This window comes from Myxine glutinosa, chromosome 6, assembly GCF_964187855.1.
Source record: "Myxine glutinosa chromosome 6, kmMyxGlut1.1, whole genome shotgun sequence".
In the NCBI taxonomy this organism is placed as follows: domain Eukaryota; kingdom Metazoa; phylum Chordata; class Myxini; order Myxiniformes; family Myxinidae; genus Myxine; species Myxine glutinosa.
In genome coordinates, this window is record NC_136266.1 from 55556957 (window position 1) to 55574681 (window position 17725).

General features: G+C 45.3%; 1 protein-coding gene across 1 annotated transcript in view; it reads left to right on the forward strand.

The window, feature by feature from the left end:
- The window catches only part of LOC137429798 (uncharacterized), a 99100-nt gene that overhangs the window by 56674 nt on the left and 24701 nt on the right, over positions 1-17725 (forward strand). The window contains exons 7-9 of the mRNA XM_068120051.2: positions 8138-12508; positions 12942-13061; positions 13439-13552. Of these exons, the coding sequence (XP_067976152.2) occupies positions 8138-12508; positions 12942-13061; positions 13439-13552 (4605 nt within the window). The remainder of the gene's footprint in view (positions 1-8137; positions 12509-12941; positions 13062-13438; positions 13553-17725) is intronic.

Here is a 17725-nt window from a genome sequence, read left to right on the forward strand (position 1 = left end):
ATAGCGGAACCGCGAATAGGGGAACCGCGAATAGGCGGAGCCGCGAATAGCGGAACCATGAACAGCGGCACCGCGAATAGGCGGAACCCGCGAATAGCGGAACCGTGAATAGCGGAACCGCGAATACCAAAACCGTGAATAGGCGGAACCCGTGAATAGCAGAACCGTGAATAGGCGGAGCCGCGAATAGCGGAACCATGAACAGAGGCACCGTGAATAGGCGGAACCCGCGAATAGCAGAACCGCGAATAGGCGGAGCCGCGAATAGCGGAACCATGAACAGCGGCACCGCAAATAGGCGGAACCCACGAATAGCGGAACCATGAATAGCCGAAAAGCATTTAGCAAAACCTTGAATAGGCAGAACCCACAAATAGGTGGAACCCACGAATAGCGGAACCGTGAATAGGCGGAACCGCGAATAGCAGCGCAGCAAATAGCAGAACCACGAATAGGCGGAACCCACGAATAGCGGAACAGCGAATAGCAGAACCACGAATAGCGGAATCACGAATAGGCGGAACCCACGAATAGCGGAACCATGAATAGGTGGAACCGCGAAAAGCAGCGCCGCGAATAGAAGAACCACGAATAGCAGAACCGCGAATAGCAAAACCGCGAATAGCAGAACCACAAATAGGTGGAACCACGAATAGTGGAACCGCGAATAGGCAGAACCATAGCGGGATCTCGCGAGATCTTGGAGACGGCGGCAGCGATTCTCGAAGCTCCACACGGTCTCCACATTTTCAAAGTTAAGTCTGTTCACAATTGTATTTTGTCGAAACTGTATTTATCTTTCGGTGTGTGAAGTTATAGGGTGCCCCTTGGAAGTTTCTCGGTGTTTATCTTTCATAAATTAATCGTCTGTTTGCCGCGTCGCGAGCAAGGCTTTTGCCGCGCCGCGAGCGATTTGAAATCGAAGTTAAGTAATTGTTCCCATTTGTATTTTCGTTATAACTGTATTTATTTTATGGTGTGTACGTACGTATATTGTGTCCCGAGGAAGATTTTCGATGCAAATCTTTCATACCTGTATTGAAAATCGTGTTAATTCGTGTCGTGTCTTGAGGCCTTGTACAGTGTACACTGTACAACCTTGAGGCTTTGTTTTTCTCTCAGCGGTCCATCGTTTGTGATCCAATAACTTTCGTTCTCTGTTTTCCCAGTCTTTTCACGCCATAGCCTACTTCCTTGTGTAAATCTCAACTCAAAAAAACAAACAAAAAAACATTTCCTTCTCTGTTCTCATTCGTTTATTCATTCTTATTCGTTCGTTCGTTCTTCGACCACGTGTTTCTCCCCCATTTCCCCAGATAGTTTTCACTGTTATTAACCTTCAATGATTACACTTTCCCCTCAAGTTATGTATTCCGTCATATATTATAACACCCTTTTCTTCTTCTTTAAAAGGCTGCTTTCGACTTGCTCACCAAGTCTATTCATCCCCCAAAAAAATTCCATCTCTTATAGTGCCTTTTTTCTACATTCCCTAAACTCTCCTGCACTCCATCCTCCATCCAGCGTCCTTAAACGTATTTTTGACTCGAAGGTCACAAGAAACTCATTTTGCAATAAATGTTCGTTTCCCATTAATCGTACACTTTCTAAAATCAAATCTCACCCCTCCCCTCCAAATCTTCCCCATAACCCCTCCCCTCCAAATCTTCCCCATCACCCATCCCTTTCAAATCTTCCCCCTTTCCCCTCCCCTCCTAATCCTCCCCATCACCCATCCCTTTCAAATCTCCCCCCTTGCCCCCTCCCTCCTAAACTACCCCCTCACCCCTCCCCTCCAAGACTCCCCCTCGCCCCTCCCCTCCTAGACTCCTTCCTCGCCCCTCCCCTCCAAATCTCCCCCATATCCCATCCCTTTCAAATCCCTCCCCTTGTCCCTTCCCTCCCAAACTCCCCCCTCGCCCCTCCCCTTCAAATCTCCCCACCCTCATTTCTTCTCAATTTCCCCCCTCTCACTCCCCCTCCTCAAAACGTCCTCCCCGCTTCTTCCCCCTTCCAACTCTCACCTCCATCTCCCCCAACCTTCTGCCTCGCTCTTCCCCCTCCTCAAATAACACCTCATTGTGCCTCACCCAATCACCATCAAACCTTTTGTCCGCCCCATCCTTCCCTTTCTCCGAGCTATTCTGAAATCTCTGACACACCTTCAACAGCTCTCCCTACCTCTTCCACCTCTTCCATGTCTTACCCTGCCCCTCCTCCCCCCTGTTCTGTATCCGATGCTCCCCCTGCCTCTTCATTAACGGTATGGACCTCAAACATCCGGGGCCTTCGTTCAAACTTAACTGATCTCTCCATACAGGTTGCTTCTGTCAAACCAGACGTGATCTGCTTAACAGAAACTTTCCTCCTTCATGATGTCTCTGATTCCTTAGTATCTCTCCCGGGTTACTCCCTCCTCCGGTATGATAGACCTGAGCCTCGTCCTGGAGGTGGGGTTGCTATCTTTATCAAAAACTCTCTTCCTCACTCGCCCTGCACTGTACTCTCTCCACCTCACTCCCAGGAATACCTCTGGCTACGGCTTCCCCTTCGCTCCCACCTCTTGTTCATATGTGTGTTGTACCGTCCACCAAACAGTGATGACTCCATCTACATCTCGCTGTCTGATACTATGGACCAACTTCTATCTACTCACCCCAACTCTCTCTTCCTCATATGTGGTGATTTCAACTGTCATCATGCCAGTTGGCTGGGTGTGGGTACCTCCCTCACCAGCCATGGCTCCTCAGCAAAGGACTTCTGCGACTCACTGGGACTGACACAATCTGTCAATTTCCCGACCCGGATCTCAGTCAACGGAGCATCTTCTCTTCTGGACTTGGTTATGACTAACTTCCCTGAAAATGTCTGCTGCTCTTCTTCTGCGCCAATCGGATCATCTGATCATGTCCTTGTTAAAGTGGACATCTCTCTGACCATTCTCAGGGAGCCTGCTCAGCGTCGACGAGTCTGGCATTTCACTCAGGCCAACTGGCACGGTCTTCAAGCAGCCATCAATCATCTGGACTGGTCTCCCATCTCTACCACCTCTGACATCAACTCATCCTGGGAATTCTTCCAAAGTAAATTGCTCTCCCTCATGCACAGATTTATCCCATCTCGTCTTCAGTTGTCATACCCTTCCTCCCGTCCATGGTACATGGAATCTTGTGGTGAGGCTGTTGCCCAGAAACAACTTGCCTTCGTCTCCTGGAAAGCAAATCCAACGGAAGGAAATCTCATTTCCTTTCACAAAGCCCGAAACAAGTGTGTGTCCACCCTCAGGAGAGCCAGGAAACAATATCTCTCCGTTCTCAAGCCCGAACTCTCTTATCTGTCTCCCTCTTCCAAATCCTGGTGGCGTCTGGTCAAATCCGTTTCTGGTGTTTGTTCCCCCTCCATCCCCTCCCTTACCTCAAACGGCTACACAGCTGACTCCGCACGTGAAAAAGCTGAATGCCTCAACTCTGTGTTTGCCTCTAAATCTTGTGTCCCAAACCCATCCCTCTCTGCACCCACCATACCCAGTCGTACCCAGCTGCTCCTGGACTCCGTGTCCTTTCCTCCTGACAAGGTGGAAAAGTTTATGTCAACCCTCGACTCTGATTCTGCAACTGGACCCGACGGCATCAGCCCACGGGTCCTAAAATCCTGCTCTGCCGCTCTATCTCACCCTCTCTCTGTTCTCTTCACCCTCTCTTTTGCTCAAGGTCAACTGCCATCTGCTTGGAAATCAGCCAACATCACCGCTTTGCACAAAAAAGGTGCAAAAACAGATCCTAGCAACTACAGACCAATCAGCCTTCTCCCAATTATCAGCAAAGTCATGGAATCCATCATTGCTTCGGATATGAAATCTTTCCTCTTCTCCAATGGCTTGATCTCTGAGCATCAATTTGGTTTCAGACCAGGTCACTCTACTCTGGACATGCTGCTTCTGCTGTCTCAACAATGGATGGAGGTCCTCAATGCCAAACAGGAAATTAGAGCTGTCTCCCTCGACATATCACGTGCCTTCGATATGGTCTGGCACCCCGCTCTGCTCACCAAACTCTCCTCCTTTGGTATCCATGGAAATCTCCACGCATGGCTGGCTGACTTCCTCTCTAGTCGTCGTCAACATGTGGCCCTGAATGGGGTTCTCTCATCTCCTCTTCCTGTTCAGGCTGGAGTTCCCCAAGGCAGTGTTCTGGGCCCTGTGCTTTTTCTGGTCTTCATCAATGATCTCTCTGACTCTCTTGAAAATCCTCTCTATCTCTTTGCTGATGACTCCACTCTCTGCTGCTCCATTCCTCTTCCCTCAGATCGGCAGTCTGCAGCCTCCTCACTCTCTGAAGACTTGGACAAAATCACAGACTGGTCAAACAAGTGGAACATGTCTTTCAATCCTGACAAATCTCACACTCTTACGATGTCTCTCCGAAAAGATCGACTGGACAACCCTCCCATCTACTTTCTCAACAATCCTCTCCAAGAAGTTCTGTCGCTCAAGCTTTTGGGTCTCACTATCTGCCATGATCTTTCTTGAGAAAACCACATTTCCAAGCTGGCCTCCAAAGCCAGTCGCCGACTGGGCATCCTCCGTCGTGCGAAGTCCTTCCTCGGCACACCTGAGCTCCTCACCACATACAAGGCTTTCATCCGCAGCTCAATGGAATACTGTTCTCCCCCTATGGGCCGGTGCTCCTGCCTCACACCTAGCTCGGCTTCACGCTGTTGAAACCAAAGCTTTCAGAATTATTGGAATCTCCCGCGATGAAGCTATCTCTGAGGGCCTTTCACTCACTCACCGCAGGCAGGTAGGTGGTCTTTCTGTCTTCTACCGACTCCTCTCCGGCCTTGCACCCCCAGCTCTCTCTGTGCTCTGTCCCCCAAATATTCCTACAGGTCGCACAAGATCTGCCAGCAACCCTCTGATGGTTAAACTGCCGAAATCTCGGCTCTCTGCTCACCTTCACTCTTTCATTCCTCTTTTCTCCCGCCTCTGGAACAAACTCCCTCACTCCCTTCAATCCCACTCCTCCCTCCAGGTCTTTAAAACAGCTGCTCACCACCATCTCTTATCTTCCCCCATCCAAAACCTTGATCTTTTCTACCCCCGCTAATTCACCCCAGATCCACCTTGTTTGAAATTCCAACTTCTTTCCTGGAAGTCCTGGCCGTGTCCATATGTTTTATACCTCTACCACCCCCCCCCCCCTTCCCATGCCCCCGCCCCCAAAGCCCTCGCCCTCTCTCAGATCTCTCGATGTCTCCATGTCTCTCGGTCCCTGCTCTCAAATGTTGTGTTTGTGTCCTTCCCCCTCTCTCCCCATCTTTTCTACCGCTCCCGATGTTATATGTTTTTGTGTCGGTTTGTCTTTCTGTGTGATTAATGTTCGCTCTTTCACGAGCCTCGATCTTGTTTACAAAAAAAACAAACAAAAAAAAAAAAACATGAATAGCAGAACCGTGAATAGCAGAACCACGAATAGGCGGAACCACGAATAGCAGAACCACGAATAGGCGGAACCACGAATAGCAGAACCATGAATAGCAAAACCGCAAATAGCAGAACCGCGAATAGGTGGAACCTTGAATAGTGGAACCGCGAATAGACAGAACCATGAATAACAGAACCACGAATAGCAGAACCGTGAATAGCGGAACCGCGAATAGCAGAACCACGAATAGGCAGAACCACGAATAGCAGAACCATGAATAGTAAAACCGCAAATAGCAGAACCGCGAATAGGTGGAACCTTGAATAGTGGAACCGCGAATAGACAGAACCATGAATAACAGAACCGCGAATAGCAGAACCGTGAATAGGCAGAACCACGAATAGCAGAACCATGAATAGTGGAACCGCAAAGAGCAGGACCACTAATAGGCAGAACCATGAATAGCAGAACCGCGAATAGCAGAACCACGAATAGCAGAATCCCGAATAGGCGGAATCACAAATAGCAGAACAGTGAATAGGCGGAACCATGAATAGCAGAACCGTGAATAGGCGAAACCACGAATAGCAGAACTGTGAATAGCGGAACCACAAATAGCAGAATGTGAATAGGTGGAACCACAAATAGCGGAACTGCGAATAGCGGAGCTGCAATAGCGGAACCACAAATAGCGGAACTGCGAATAGCAGAACCACGAATAGCGGGGTCTGACGGTACTCCGCTAGGCTGAACAGTTTACATTTTGTATCCTACTGATAGGCCAGATCTGAATCCAGACCTGAACGAAAATCAAATCCGCTTGTTCTTGTCACCTTACCAACTCATCCACCAGGTTTGGTTATAAGTCGTCCACAACTTTTTGAGATGTCGTGCTATATATCGTTTTTGGTCCTATCACTCAATGGTGGAGTTCATCACTTCAAATTCTAAAAGATTCTCGTATCCGAATCTGGATTAAGATCTCCACCAAAATTGAATGGATTTGTCCTTATCACACACCAAACCACACACACAAACGTCCCAATCCGTCCATAACTTTTTGAGATATCATGCTATTTATCGGTTTAAGCCCTATGTCACTCAATGATGTAGAATCACTTTGAAAACTCTCAGATCTGGATTTTGATCTTCACTAAAATTGAATAAAATCTTCCTTTTCAGAGACCCAACATGTCAACCAAGTTTTGTCTGAAACTGTCCATAACTTCTTGAGATATCGTATCATATGTCGTTTTTGGCCGCATCTTACAATAGTGAAGAATCACTTGAAAAATGTAATAAAAACTCTCATATCCGGACCTGGATTCGCATCTTCAGCAAAATTGAATCAATTCTTCTTTGTCACACACCCAACCATATCATGACGTCATCAGGAGGGTCAAGATGATTTTAGATTCATTTCAGTATCATGTGACCACATTTGGATGAAACTTGCTATTCTGGTAATGCACGAACCGAGGGTGCTGCATCCTATAATATTTAGTCTTATGAAGGGTACACCAAGATAGTTATCCTCTCTGCATTAATTTATGAGGACAAGAAGGTTTCCTTGTATTTTTCAATGTTCCTTAACATGTAAGCTAATCTTAATGAAGTGGGGATGTAAAGATGCCTTGCTTGGGCACTTAGAATAGGAATATAATAGATATTGTATAGAAAAGGCCTCCCTTCTCTAAATCCGTATCAAACGAAGCAATTCAGTACAATTTGGCTTGGTCACTTTCTTGTAAATATTAGTTAATAAAATATAACATGTCTTTCTCAGAAAAAGTGAACACTGTACACAAAGTGCTTCCTGTTGAGTTGAGCTGGTGAATTGAAACTTTCACGCCAAAAAATGAATCTTCACAATGGAAGCTTGTTTTCCATGAATGGCTGGAAGTTTGTAGTGAAAGGAAGAGTTCATCATACTATCCTTGAATTGTTTGGGAGGCAAATGAGAAAGTAAGTTCCGAGTGTGAATAGTGACATGGAGGAGGAGAACAACGTAATATGGACCCTCGGTGAATATGGATCCCACCAAATTCACAGGAACTTTAGAGTATACAGTTTTCTTGGGAGCTTTCATGATATTTCGGTTTGGCCTAGTACCCTAGTGGGTCATGCATTTGACTGTATAATAGTAATAATAATATCAGTGCTGTAACACATTGACATAGATAGTACATCTAAGCCTGCCCAGATTGGAATGAGAAAAGTTATCAATGGGTCCATATAAAACCCAAAGTCCTATAAAAAGTGGATTCCCACGTGATTGCAAGCAATGGCAACAACAATTTTCACTTTCCAAGACTGCAGGGTAAGGTGTTCTATGAACTCTCTAGTTTTAGTCAAAATAATTTCTACTGTCAATCAAACTCAGAACCAGGTAGCAATCAGACAAAAAAAAAAACACAACGTTGTGCTATTGTGTATTTTTTGTGTTAGTTTTGTGTTAGACAACATCACATTATGTGTTAGTTTCCATTTGAATCCATGGTGGTCAAAGTATTTTAGTTCTCAGGATGCCAAATTCCAGTGTGCGTATATGGCTGGTGAAACCTAGTGGAAGAAACCATGGTCATTCCGTAGCCTTTCATTGCCTGTTGCCTGAAAATGCTCTCACTTTTGATTTTGGAATTTCTCATTTTTGTTATTATGCTCCCCCCCCCCCCACCCCCACCCCCACCCCACCCCAACTCCTCTTTCCATAGGAAGTGAAATTTCTGCTGTTGGAGTTGAAAGCACTGTGGCACCTGACTACCCTGTGGAGACGTCACATGATTATGGGGCCGCATCTACTGATACCATGCACTTACCAGAAAGCCCCAGCATCACAGAAGAGCATGAACAAACAGGCTTCGGCACATTTGAAGAGACCGGACACATTGCATCTGGAGCCGAACACCAGGAGCATTCTGTGGGTGTACCAGAAACCTCCCCATTTCCTGATCCTGAGAGCCATTTGGGGCAGCAATCAGGGTTGTATGAGCCAGAATCATTTCACCCACCAGAGACAAATGGCCTTGATATTGACACTGAGATGGACAATTATGGTGCTCCTGTGACCACAACTCCTATGTTTCCTGTTGTTGAAGAAGGCTCTCTTCAGGATCCTATAAATCCTTCTGAAATACCATCAGTGTATGACAGTGCAACGGAGCATATACCAAGATCTTTCAGTGATGATGTATTTGGACTTCACTCTGAAGATTCAGATAGAGACATCTCATCTGAAGATCATCATGATACAAATCATTACACAGTTCCTGAAACAGAACACACAGACATTTTGCCAGCATCTACAACTGAGCGCACGGTTTGGGATGCCCCACAAGGTTCTACTGTCGACATTGCCATGGACAGACACTCTGGTGACCCCATTGCAGGAATTTGGCCAACCCCTCCAGCTCAGCATGCTGAAGTATCTAATTTTGGTGATACTTTGGAAGGTCATGTCACGCATGCCTCACCAGCTCCAGCAACACAGCCTCCATATCAAACCTATTCTGAAGAATCTGCTGGGAGTGTAACTGTGGAAGGAGCATCAGGCATTCCTTTTATGAGAGGTCTTTGGCCAGAATCCACAACACAATCCCCTTATGAAGTCCATTCTGAAGGATCTGCGAGTGATGAAGTTACTGATGGGGTGTTCACCGATTACTGGCTTGCACATGCCACACAACAACCATTATATGTACCTACTGAAAGATCTACTTCAGATATGCCATTGGCGACCCATTTGGGAGATACATATTCAAATCTTGCAACAGAATACACAGATATTCAGCTAGTAACAACACAACATCCTTGGCTTGGTCATCCAGAAGACTCTGCTGTGAATGAAACTGTGGACATGCCTTCTGAAGATCGTGTTACAGAGCATATTCCATTGCCAACACAGTATCCATATGAAGTCCATACTGCAGGAGATCATGTTACTGATTCACATGTTACAAATAATTGGCAAGCACCTGCAACACAGCAGCCTTACGACATCCATCCTGAAGAATCTTCTATTGATCCAATAACTGATGGCCATGTCACAGATCTTCAGCCACCTCAAGCAATTGATTACTCAAATGAAAATTATCCTGAAGGGTCTGGTGTTGATGTACCACCAGAAGATCATAGTATTACAATTCAACAACCAGAATCTGAATCAGAATATGCAGATGTTTGGCCACCACCTAGAGCAGAAAGTCCCTGGTCAGTCCATCCAGAAGGATCAGCTGTAGAAGGAATTGCTGAAGAGCCCTCTATAGATCATGGCACCGGAATATGGCCAGCACCAGCAACCCAACAGCCTTATGAAGTTCATTCAGAGGGATCTGTGTTAGATCGACATACTGATGGAGATATTACAGGTTATGGGCAACCATCTGCATCCCAGCAGCCACTTGACGTTCATGCTGAGGAATCTGCAACAGACCAAGGTACCGATGGACATGATATGGATTATTGGCAATCACCTGCAACCCAGCAGCCGCTTGAAGTTCATCCCGAGGGATCTATAGTAGATCAAGATATTAATGGACATATTACAGATGATTGGCAGCCACCTGCATCCCAGCAGCCCCTGGAAGTTCACCCAGAAGGATCTGCAGTAGATCATGAGAGTGAAGGACCCGTCACAGATTACTGGCATCCAGCTGCAACTCAGCAACCTTCTAAAATCCTTCCTGAGGGATCTGCAGTAGATCAAGAAACTGTTGGACATGATACAGATTATTGGCAACCATCTGCAACCCAGCAACCTATTGAAACTCATTCTGAAGAATTTGCAGTAGATCGACAAACTCCTGAACATGATACAGATTATTGGCAACCACCTGCAACCCAGCAGACTACAGAAGACAATACTGAAGGATCTGCAATTGATCAGGAAATGTATGGACCTATTACAGATTATTGGCAACCACCTGATACTCAGCAGCCTTCCGAACTCCCTTCGGAGGGGTCTGCACTAGATCAAGAAACCGCTGGATATGATGGAGATTATTGGCAACCCACTGCAACTCAACAGCCTCTTACAGTTCAGTCTGAAGGATCTGTAGTTGATCAAGATACTGCTGAGCATGGTACAGATTATTGGCAACCACCTTCAACCCAGCAACCTCTTGAAGTCCTTCCTGAGGGATCTGCAGTAGACCAAGATATTTATGGACATGCTACAGAGTCCGTAGATATCGTGGCACCAACATCTGTATGGCAACCAGCTGGAACTCGGCAGCCCTCTGAAGTCAATCCTGAAGGATCTGCAGTGGATCAGGATACTGGTAGACATGATGCAGATTATTGGGAATCACCTGTGACCCAGCAACCTATTGAAGTTCACCCTGAAGGCGCTGCTGTAGATCAAGATACTGATGGACAGGGTACAGATTATTGGGAACCACCTGCAACTATGCCACCTCATGAAGTCCTTCCTGAGGGATCTGCAATAGATCAAGATATTTATGGACGTGCTACAGAGTCCGTAAATATTGTGGCACCAACATCCGTATGGCAACCATCTCCAACTTGGCAGCCCTCTGAAGTTCATCCTGAAGGATCTGCAGTGGACCAAGATACTGGTACACATGATATAGATTATTGGGAACCATCTGCAACTCAGCAACCTATTGAAGTTCATCCTGAAGGATCTGCAGTGGATCAAGATACTGGTACACATGATATCGATTATTGGCAAACACCTGTAACCCAGCAACCTATTGAAGTTCATCCTGAAGGATCTGCAGTGGATCAAGATACTGGTACACATGATATCGATTATTGGCAAACACCTGTAACCCAGCAACCTATTGAAGTTCATCCTGAAGGATCTGCAGTGGATCAAGATACTGGTACACATGATATCGATTATTGGCAAACACCTGTAACCCAGCAACCTATTGAAGTTCATCCTGAAGGATCTGCAGTGGATCAAGATACTGGTACACATGATATCGATTATTGGCAAACACCTGTTACCCAGCAACCTATTGAAGTTCATCCTGAGGGCTCCACTGTAGATCAAGATACTGATGAATATGATGGAGATTATTGGGAAGCACCTGCAACTCAGCAACCTCTTGAAGTCCATCCTGAAGGATCTGCAGTAGACCAAGATATTTATGAATATGTTACAGAGTATTGGCAACCATCTCCGACTCAACAGATAGCTGGAGTTCATCCTGAAGGATCTGCAGTAGATCAAGATACTGGTAGGCATGATACAGATGATTGGCAAACACCTGTGACCGAGCCACCCACTGAAGTGCACACTGAAGGCTATGCTGTAGATCATGATGCTGATGAACTTGGCATAGACTACTTGCAAACACCATCAACCCAACAACCTCCTGAAGTTCAGCCTGAAGAATCGTCAGTAGATCAGGATACGGATGAATATGTTACAGATTATGGGCAGCCACCTGCAACTCAGCAGCCATATGATGTTCATCCTGAAGGATCTGCAGTAGATTCAGATGCCTGGCCAATGCCAATAACCACTACGCCATTGGAGGTTGCACCAAGCATCTCTGGAGATTCCGTATCAGGAGACCGCATTGACACTGATGTCTGGCCAGCTCCAGCAACTGAGCATCCTGTTGATGATGTTGATGAGACCACCACAGAATTGCACTTTGATTTACCAGGCGAGGAGTGGCAGGAGGGTGTCACTTCAAAACCAGACATGGATGCGAGATCGGAGTTACCGCCACATGGAACAAATGCATTCCCAGAGGGAACCCAACCTCCAGATGATGTGGTTCATGTCGTCCCTGACACCTCTATCCTTGAAGAAATCAGTGGTACTGAACCTACTTTAGAAGGGGTTGTTCCGGACGTTGCTACCTTGCACCCTATTGTTGATAGAATGACTGGAGAATATGATCCCGATGTTGATGGTCTTCCAGGAACAACAATAGCTTCTGATGAATCCGTTCATCTTCCGATGGCGACCTTTGCTCCATCTGTTCCATTTGATCATGTTGAAGGAAGCTCATCTGAACTTCCACACATGACCCCTGTACCACCCCTTGTAGGTCAAGATCAAGACATAACTGTTGTTGATGAAGTTCTCACTGATGTGGTTCAAGGTAACTAGAAACATATGAAGCTGGGAGGGAATTTCTGAGGAAGTGGGTATGTTATACATAAGAGGAATTAAGAAAAATGAGGAATGTTATGTGGGACAAATAGGAAGTAGAGAGGGGTCAAAAACTGCAATTTTTGCTTACAAAGTATGTAATTGCTCTTTGGCCTAAAGCTTCGGAACACCAACAATTTTTCTTATTTTTACTAGAAAGTGATGTTTTGATCAGTGACTATGATGAATTTCAAACAGGAAACACGTTTTTCATTTTTAATTAACATTATCTTGTAAGTTATAAAGTCGTTTATATCAAATGTTGTTGCTTTTTTGACAATGATGAAAAAACGTTTTTTACTATCCTAGTAAAATGTGTTTGTGGTGTTGAGGTTTGTGTTGAACTGGTCGTGTAATGTAATTGCTTTTTATTTATCCGGCAGGTACACCTGGCACTTGTGAGGAGTCACCATGTTTGAATGGAGGCAGCTGTCATGAGAGCACAGGAGGCATGTACATGTGCCACTGCCCGGCAGGATTTTCTGGTACCAGCTGTCAGATTGGTGAGTCTTATTGCCAAGTGGATATTATTGGAATTTAATTTAACATCCATATGGAAATTGTGGTGATTCATATTCTAGGTATGCACATTTGTAATAACTTTGGACATACTGTAAGTGTTCTGATTTAATGCCAGAACTGTGTGGGCCTATATTTGATCAAAAGGAAGACCGTGGTATAATTTGGAAGATCTCATCTGCATTCACATGGATGTGAAAGATCACCATTATTTTTCATCGAGAGACTTTTGAGCTCCCACCATGGCCAAACATACCCTGGCAAAAGAGAGTAATGAGACGCAAGTTTGAAAAGTCACATGATGTCTTCCTCTTTCTCAAACGTTTTCTCGTAATTTGTCGCCGCACGGGTTGTTTTGTAGACATTGATGAGTGCCACTCGAATCCTTGCCGTAATGGAGGAACGTGTGTGGATGGCCGAAATCTCTTCACCTGCGAGTGTCTACCTAGCTACGAGGGTCCTCTCTGTGAGCTTGGTAAGAAAAAAAAATCACATTTTTAGTCGTTGGTATTTTACTCTTGGAGGTCTTGCGCTCTTTCCATCAAGATCTACCTTAAGACATCATAGGTCCAAGGAAGTGCCATCTGCTATTTTGGTTTCCAGCATGCTGTTTGCAATACTTGGTGACAAGATGATGCCGATATTTACTCTTTGAAAACATGCAAAACGAAATTGCTGAGTGAACTTCGGAAACACCAACACCTGGCATTTGTGCAACACAATACCTGGCATTCCCCCCCCCCCCCTCTCCGCCCGGCAACGCCGGGTACCTCTGCTAGTATGTGACAATTTCATAATATGTTCAAAAAGGCCACGACTCCGTGAATTATTGGGGAAATGTCCTGAAACTCAAACGTGTTCTGTAACTTATCATAACTACATGGTATTCATAGAATACTTACCCTGCACAATCAACTTGTTGCGAGCCAAATCTTCTGTTTTTGAACATTTTTTTTCTTTGATCCAATATGGCTGCCAGACCACGTGAGCGATGACATTATAAATTTATATTCTCTAATATAATTGTTGCATAGATCATGCTCAATACATTTCAAACTGATCAGACTAAGTGTTGTCCCTGTCGAATTATGACGTCATAATTATGGCACCAATGACGTCATCGTTAACAACACCTATTCCCCATATGGAGTTCTTTACAATGAGCCATGTTAAAAAAAATTCCATGCAGCGGTTTTGGAGATATAGAGGTGGAATATTTTTCGGTTTTTCCAAGATGGCGCCTGCACCACATGACCGATGACGTCATGATTATCATTAAAATATTCAACAGCAGGAGGCGCTCCTATGGTGAAAATTAATTTCGTGCCCATCAGACCAACAGTTGATGCGAAAAAAAATTCACAATGATCGGATAAGTGTTGTACTTGTCGAATTATGATGTCATAAGGAAGGCACCAATGACATCATCATTAACATATCTTATTCCCCAAGGGGAGTACTTGACAATGAGCCATGTTTCAATATTTTCCAAGGAGTGGTTTCGGAGATATAGAGGTGCAACTTTTTTCGATTTTTTCCCAAGATGGCGTCTGTACCACGTGACCGATGACGTTATAATTATCATTAAAATTTTTTACAGGAGGAGCCGCACATATTCTGAAAATTTCGTGTTCATCGAACTAACAGTTGCAGAGGAATTTTTTTTTCATACTGATCAGATAAAGCGTTGTGCTTGTCGAATTATGACGTCATAATGGAGGCACCTATAACATCATAATTAACATATCTTATTCCCCATGGGGTGTACTAGACAATGGGCCATGCTTCAATTTTTTCCATTAAGCGGTTTGTGAGATATAGAGGTGTAACGTTTTTCCAATATGGCGTCCGTACCACGTGACCTATGACCTCATAATTATCAGCAAAGAAATCTACAGGCAGAGGCGCTCCTTCTGTAAAATTTCATGTCAATCGGACCAATGATTGCCGAGAAAATTAATTTTAAAAATGCAGACACGCACATACGGCATACGTACGGCACACGTACGGCATATGTACGCAAGCGAATGCCTAACCCTGATTTTCGCTTCACGAGCACAGGGTAATAAAGCCATGTACCAAGTTTCCGTTGAATATGTGAAAGGGAATGGGAACAAGTGCAGAAAACCACAGGTGGAACGGACGGATTGACAGAAAGACGGAGAGCAAAACTATAGTCCCTGGGTAGGGGACTTATAATAAGGAAAGGGTCAGTCATAGACTATCATGGACGGACTAATTATAATTATCCTGTGCAACCGATCAAGTGAGCACCTTTAAACCTGTGAAAGACTATATTGATGTTGAATTGCTTCCTAGTTTAATGATGCAACAGAACAAACGGGGCAATAGAAAGAAAAGGGGGAAACGTCAACAGCAGGGCCAAGGGACAAAGTAGATGAAGACAGACAGACAATGGATGTGGGTAACAATGAAGTGCAAGGGAATATTCAGGATGTGGACAAAGTGAATACATGAGCGGTCTCTCAGGAAGGAAAAACTGGAAATTTGGGACAAGATGAACACAGGAGCAAACTCCCAGGAAGGAAAAACTGGAAATTTCAGGGTAGGTCGAGGGGTGGGAAGTTAACGGATGTAGAAAAGATCATGGTTTTGAATGGAGGATGACCTGAAATAGTGATGAATAGCTATCTTGAAGACCTGGATGGAAGAATGACATTTAAGAGAATGTGCAGAGGTTGACTCCACAGGCAGGACAAAAGATGAACGGATGAGTGGAGGTGAGCAGTGATTCTGGATACAGGGAGTTTCACCAGAAGGGGGTTGATATTGGACCACATGAGCTCCGCAGAAACCCAGGGATTGGGGAGGTGTGGAGGTAGGGGGGGGGGTGGGCGGAGCACAGAACGAGCAGAGAATGCAAGAGCAGAAAGAAGGTAGTCGAAGACAGAGAGACCTTCATCGCGTGTCTGTGATAGCAAAGTGATAGGTCCATAGACTCAACATCATCGCGGGAGATTCCAATGATATTGAAGGCCTTGGTTTACACGGTGTCAACTGAGAAAAGTGTGAGGCAGGGGCACCAGCCGAGAAGGGAGAGCAGCATTGATCAAGCTGCAGATTAAGACCTAGTAGGTGGATAACAGTTCAGGTGTGCCAAGAACGGATGTCGCATGCCAGAGGATGCTTAGTCGGCAGCTGGCTTTGGAGGCCAATTTGAAATGTGGTTTGCCCAAGAATGATCATGGCTGATAATGAGACCCAAGAGTTTGAGTGCTTGAACCTCTTTGAGGAGTTTGTTAAGAAAGTAGATAGGAGGGTTTGCCAGACATTCCTCTTGGAGAGACATAGTGAGAGTGTGAGATTTGTCAGGATTAAAAGATATATTCCAAGTGTTTGACCAGCTTGTGATTTTATCAATGACTGAAGAGAGGGTGAAGGCTGCAGCCTGTCTATCTGAAGGATTAGGAATGTCATGCCAGAGGGTGGAGTCATCGGGAAGTTGATAAAGAAGATTTTCTAGAAGGTCAGAGAGATCGTTGCTGAAGATCAGGACTAGGAATGGGTCTTTAACACTGTTTTGGGGCACTCCAGCCTTGACAGGAAGAGGAGATGAAAGGATTCCGTTGAGAGCCACATGTTGGCTTGTGAAGTAGGGTAGGGATGGAGGGGGAGGATACAACCGAGACAGATTTAATAAGGTGCCACCGTTTAGGAAGGAGACAAGTTTGAAAGTTCAGTCTTGAAGTTGGACAGATGTCGTTTTCTGGCTCTCCTGGGAGTGACACATTCTTGATGCAGGCTTTTTGTAATGATCTGAAATTGCCTTCAGTAAGAATTGCCTTCCAGAAAGAGAATGCAAGTTGTTTCAAGGCAGCTGCCTCACCACAGGATTCAATGTGCTATGGGTAAGATAACTGAAGATGAGATGGGATTGATCTGTGTATAGTAGAGATAAGGTTTCTGTGGAAGAATTCCCAGAATGAGATAATATCAGGGGTGGGAGACATGGGAGACCAGCCTGAAGTGCGATGGCTGCTTGTAGTCCCTGCCAATCTGCCTGTGTGAACTGCCAGACTCGCCAGCAGGGAGGCAGTTCTCAGAAAATGGCTAGGGAAATGTTGACCTTCACAAACACATGATCAGATGAACCAATTGGAGCAGAGGAAGAGCAGGAGACATTGGTTGAGAAGTTGGTTGAAATCAAATCCAAAAGGGAGGATTTGCCAGTGACAGAAGTCTGGGTGGGAATGTTTACAGATTGAGTCAGTCCCATGGAGTCACAGAAGTCCTTTGGTGAAGTGCCATGGCTGGTGAGATCGGTACCAACACCCAGCCAATTGGCATGGTGACAATTTAAATCTCCACATGTGAAGAAGAGAAAGTTGGACAAGTAATTAAAAATTGGTCCATGTCATCTGATAGAGAGATGTAAATGGAGTCGTCACTGTTGCGAGGACGGTACAACACATGGAGAAACATGAGGTTGGAGCAGAGGGAGAGTGACAGCCAGAGGTATTCTCCTGGGTTTGGGAAGTGAAAGAGCAGTTCACAGAGAATGTGGAATGGAGTTATTGGTGCACAGCGCGACTTGCCACCAGGACGGGATTCAGTTCAGTCAAACCAGAGGATGGAGTAATGTAAATGGAGTCGTCACTGTTGCGAGGACGGTACAACACATGGAGAA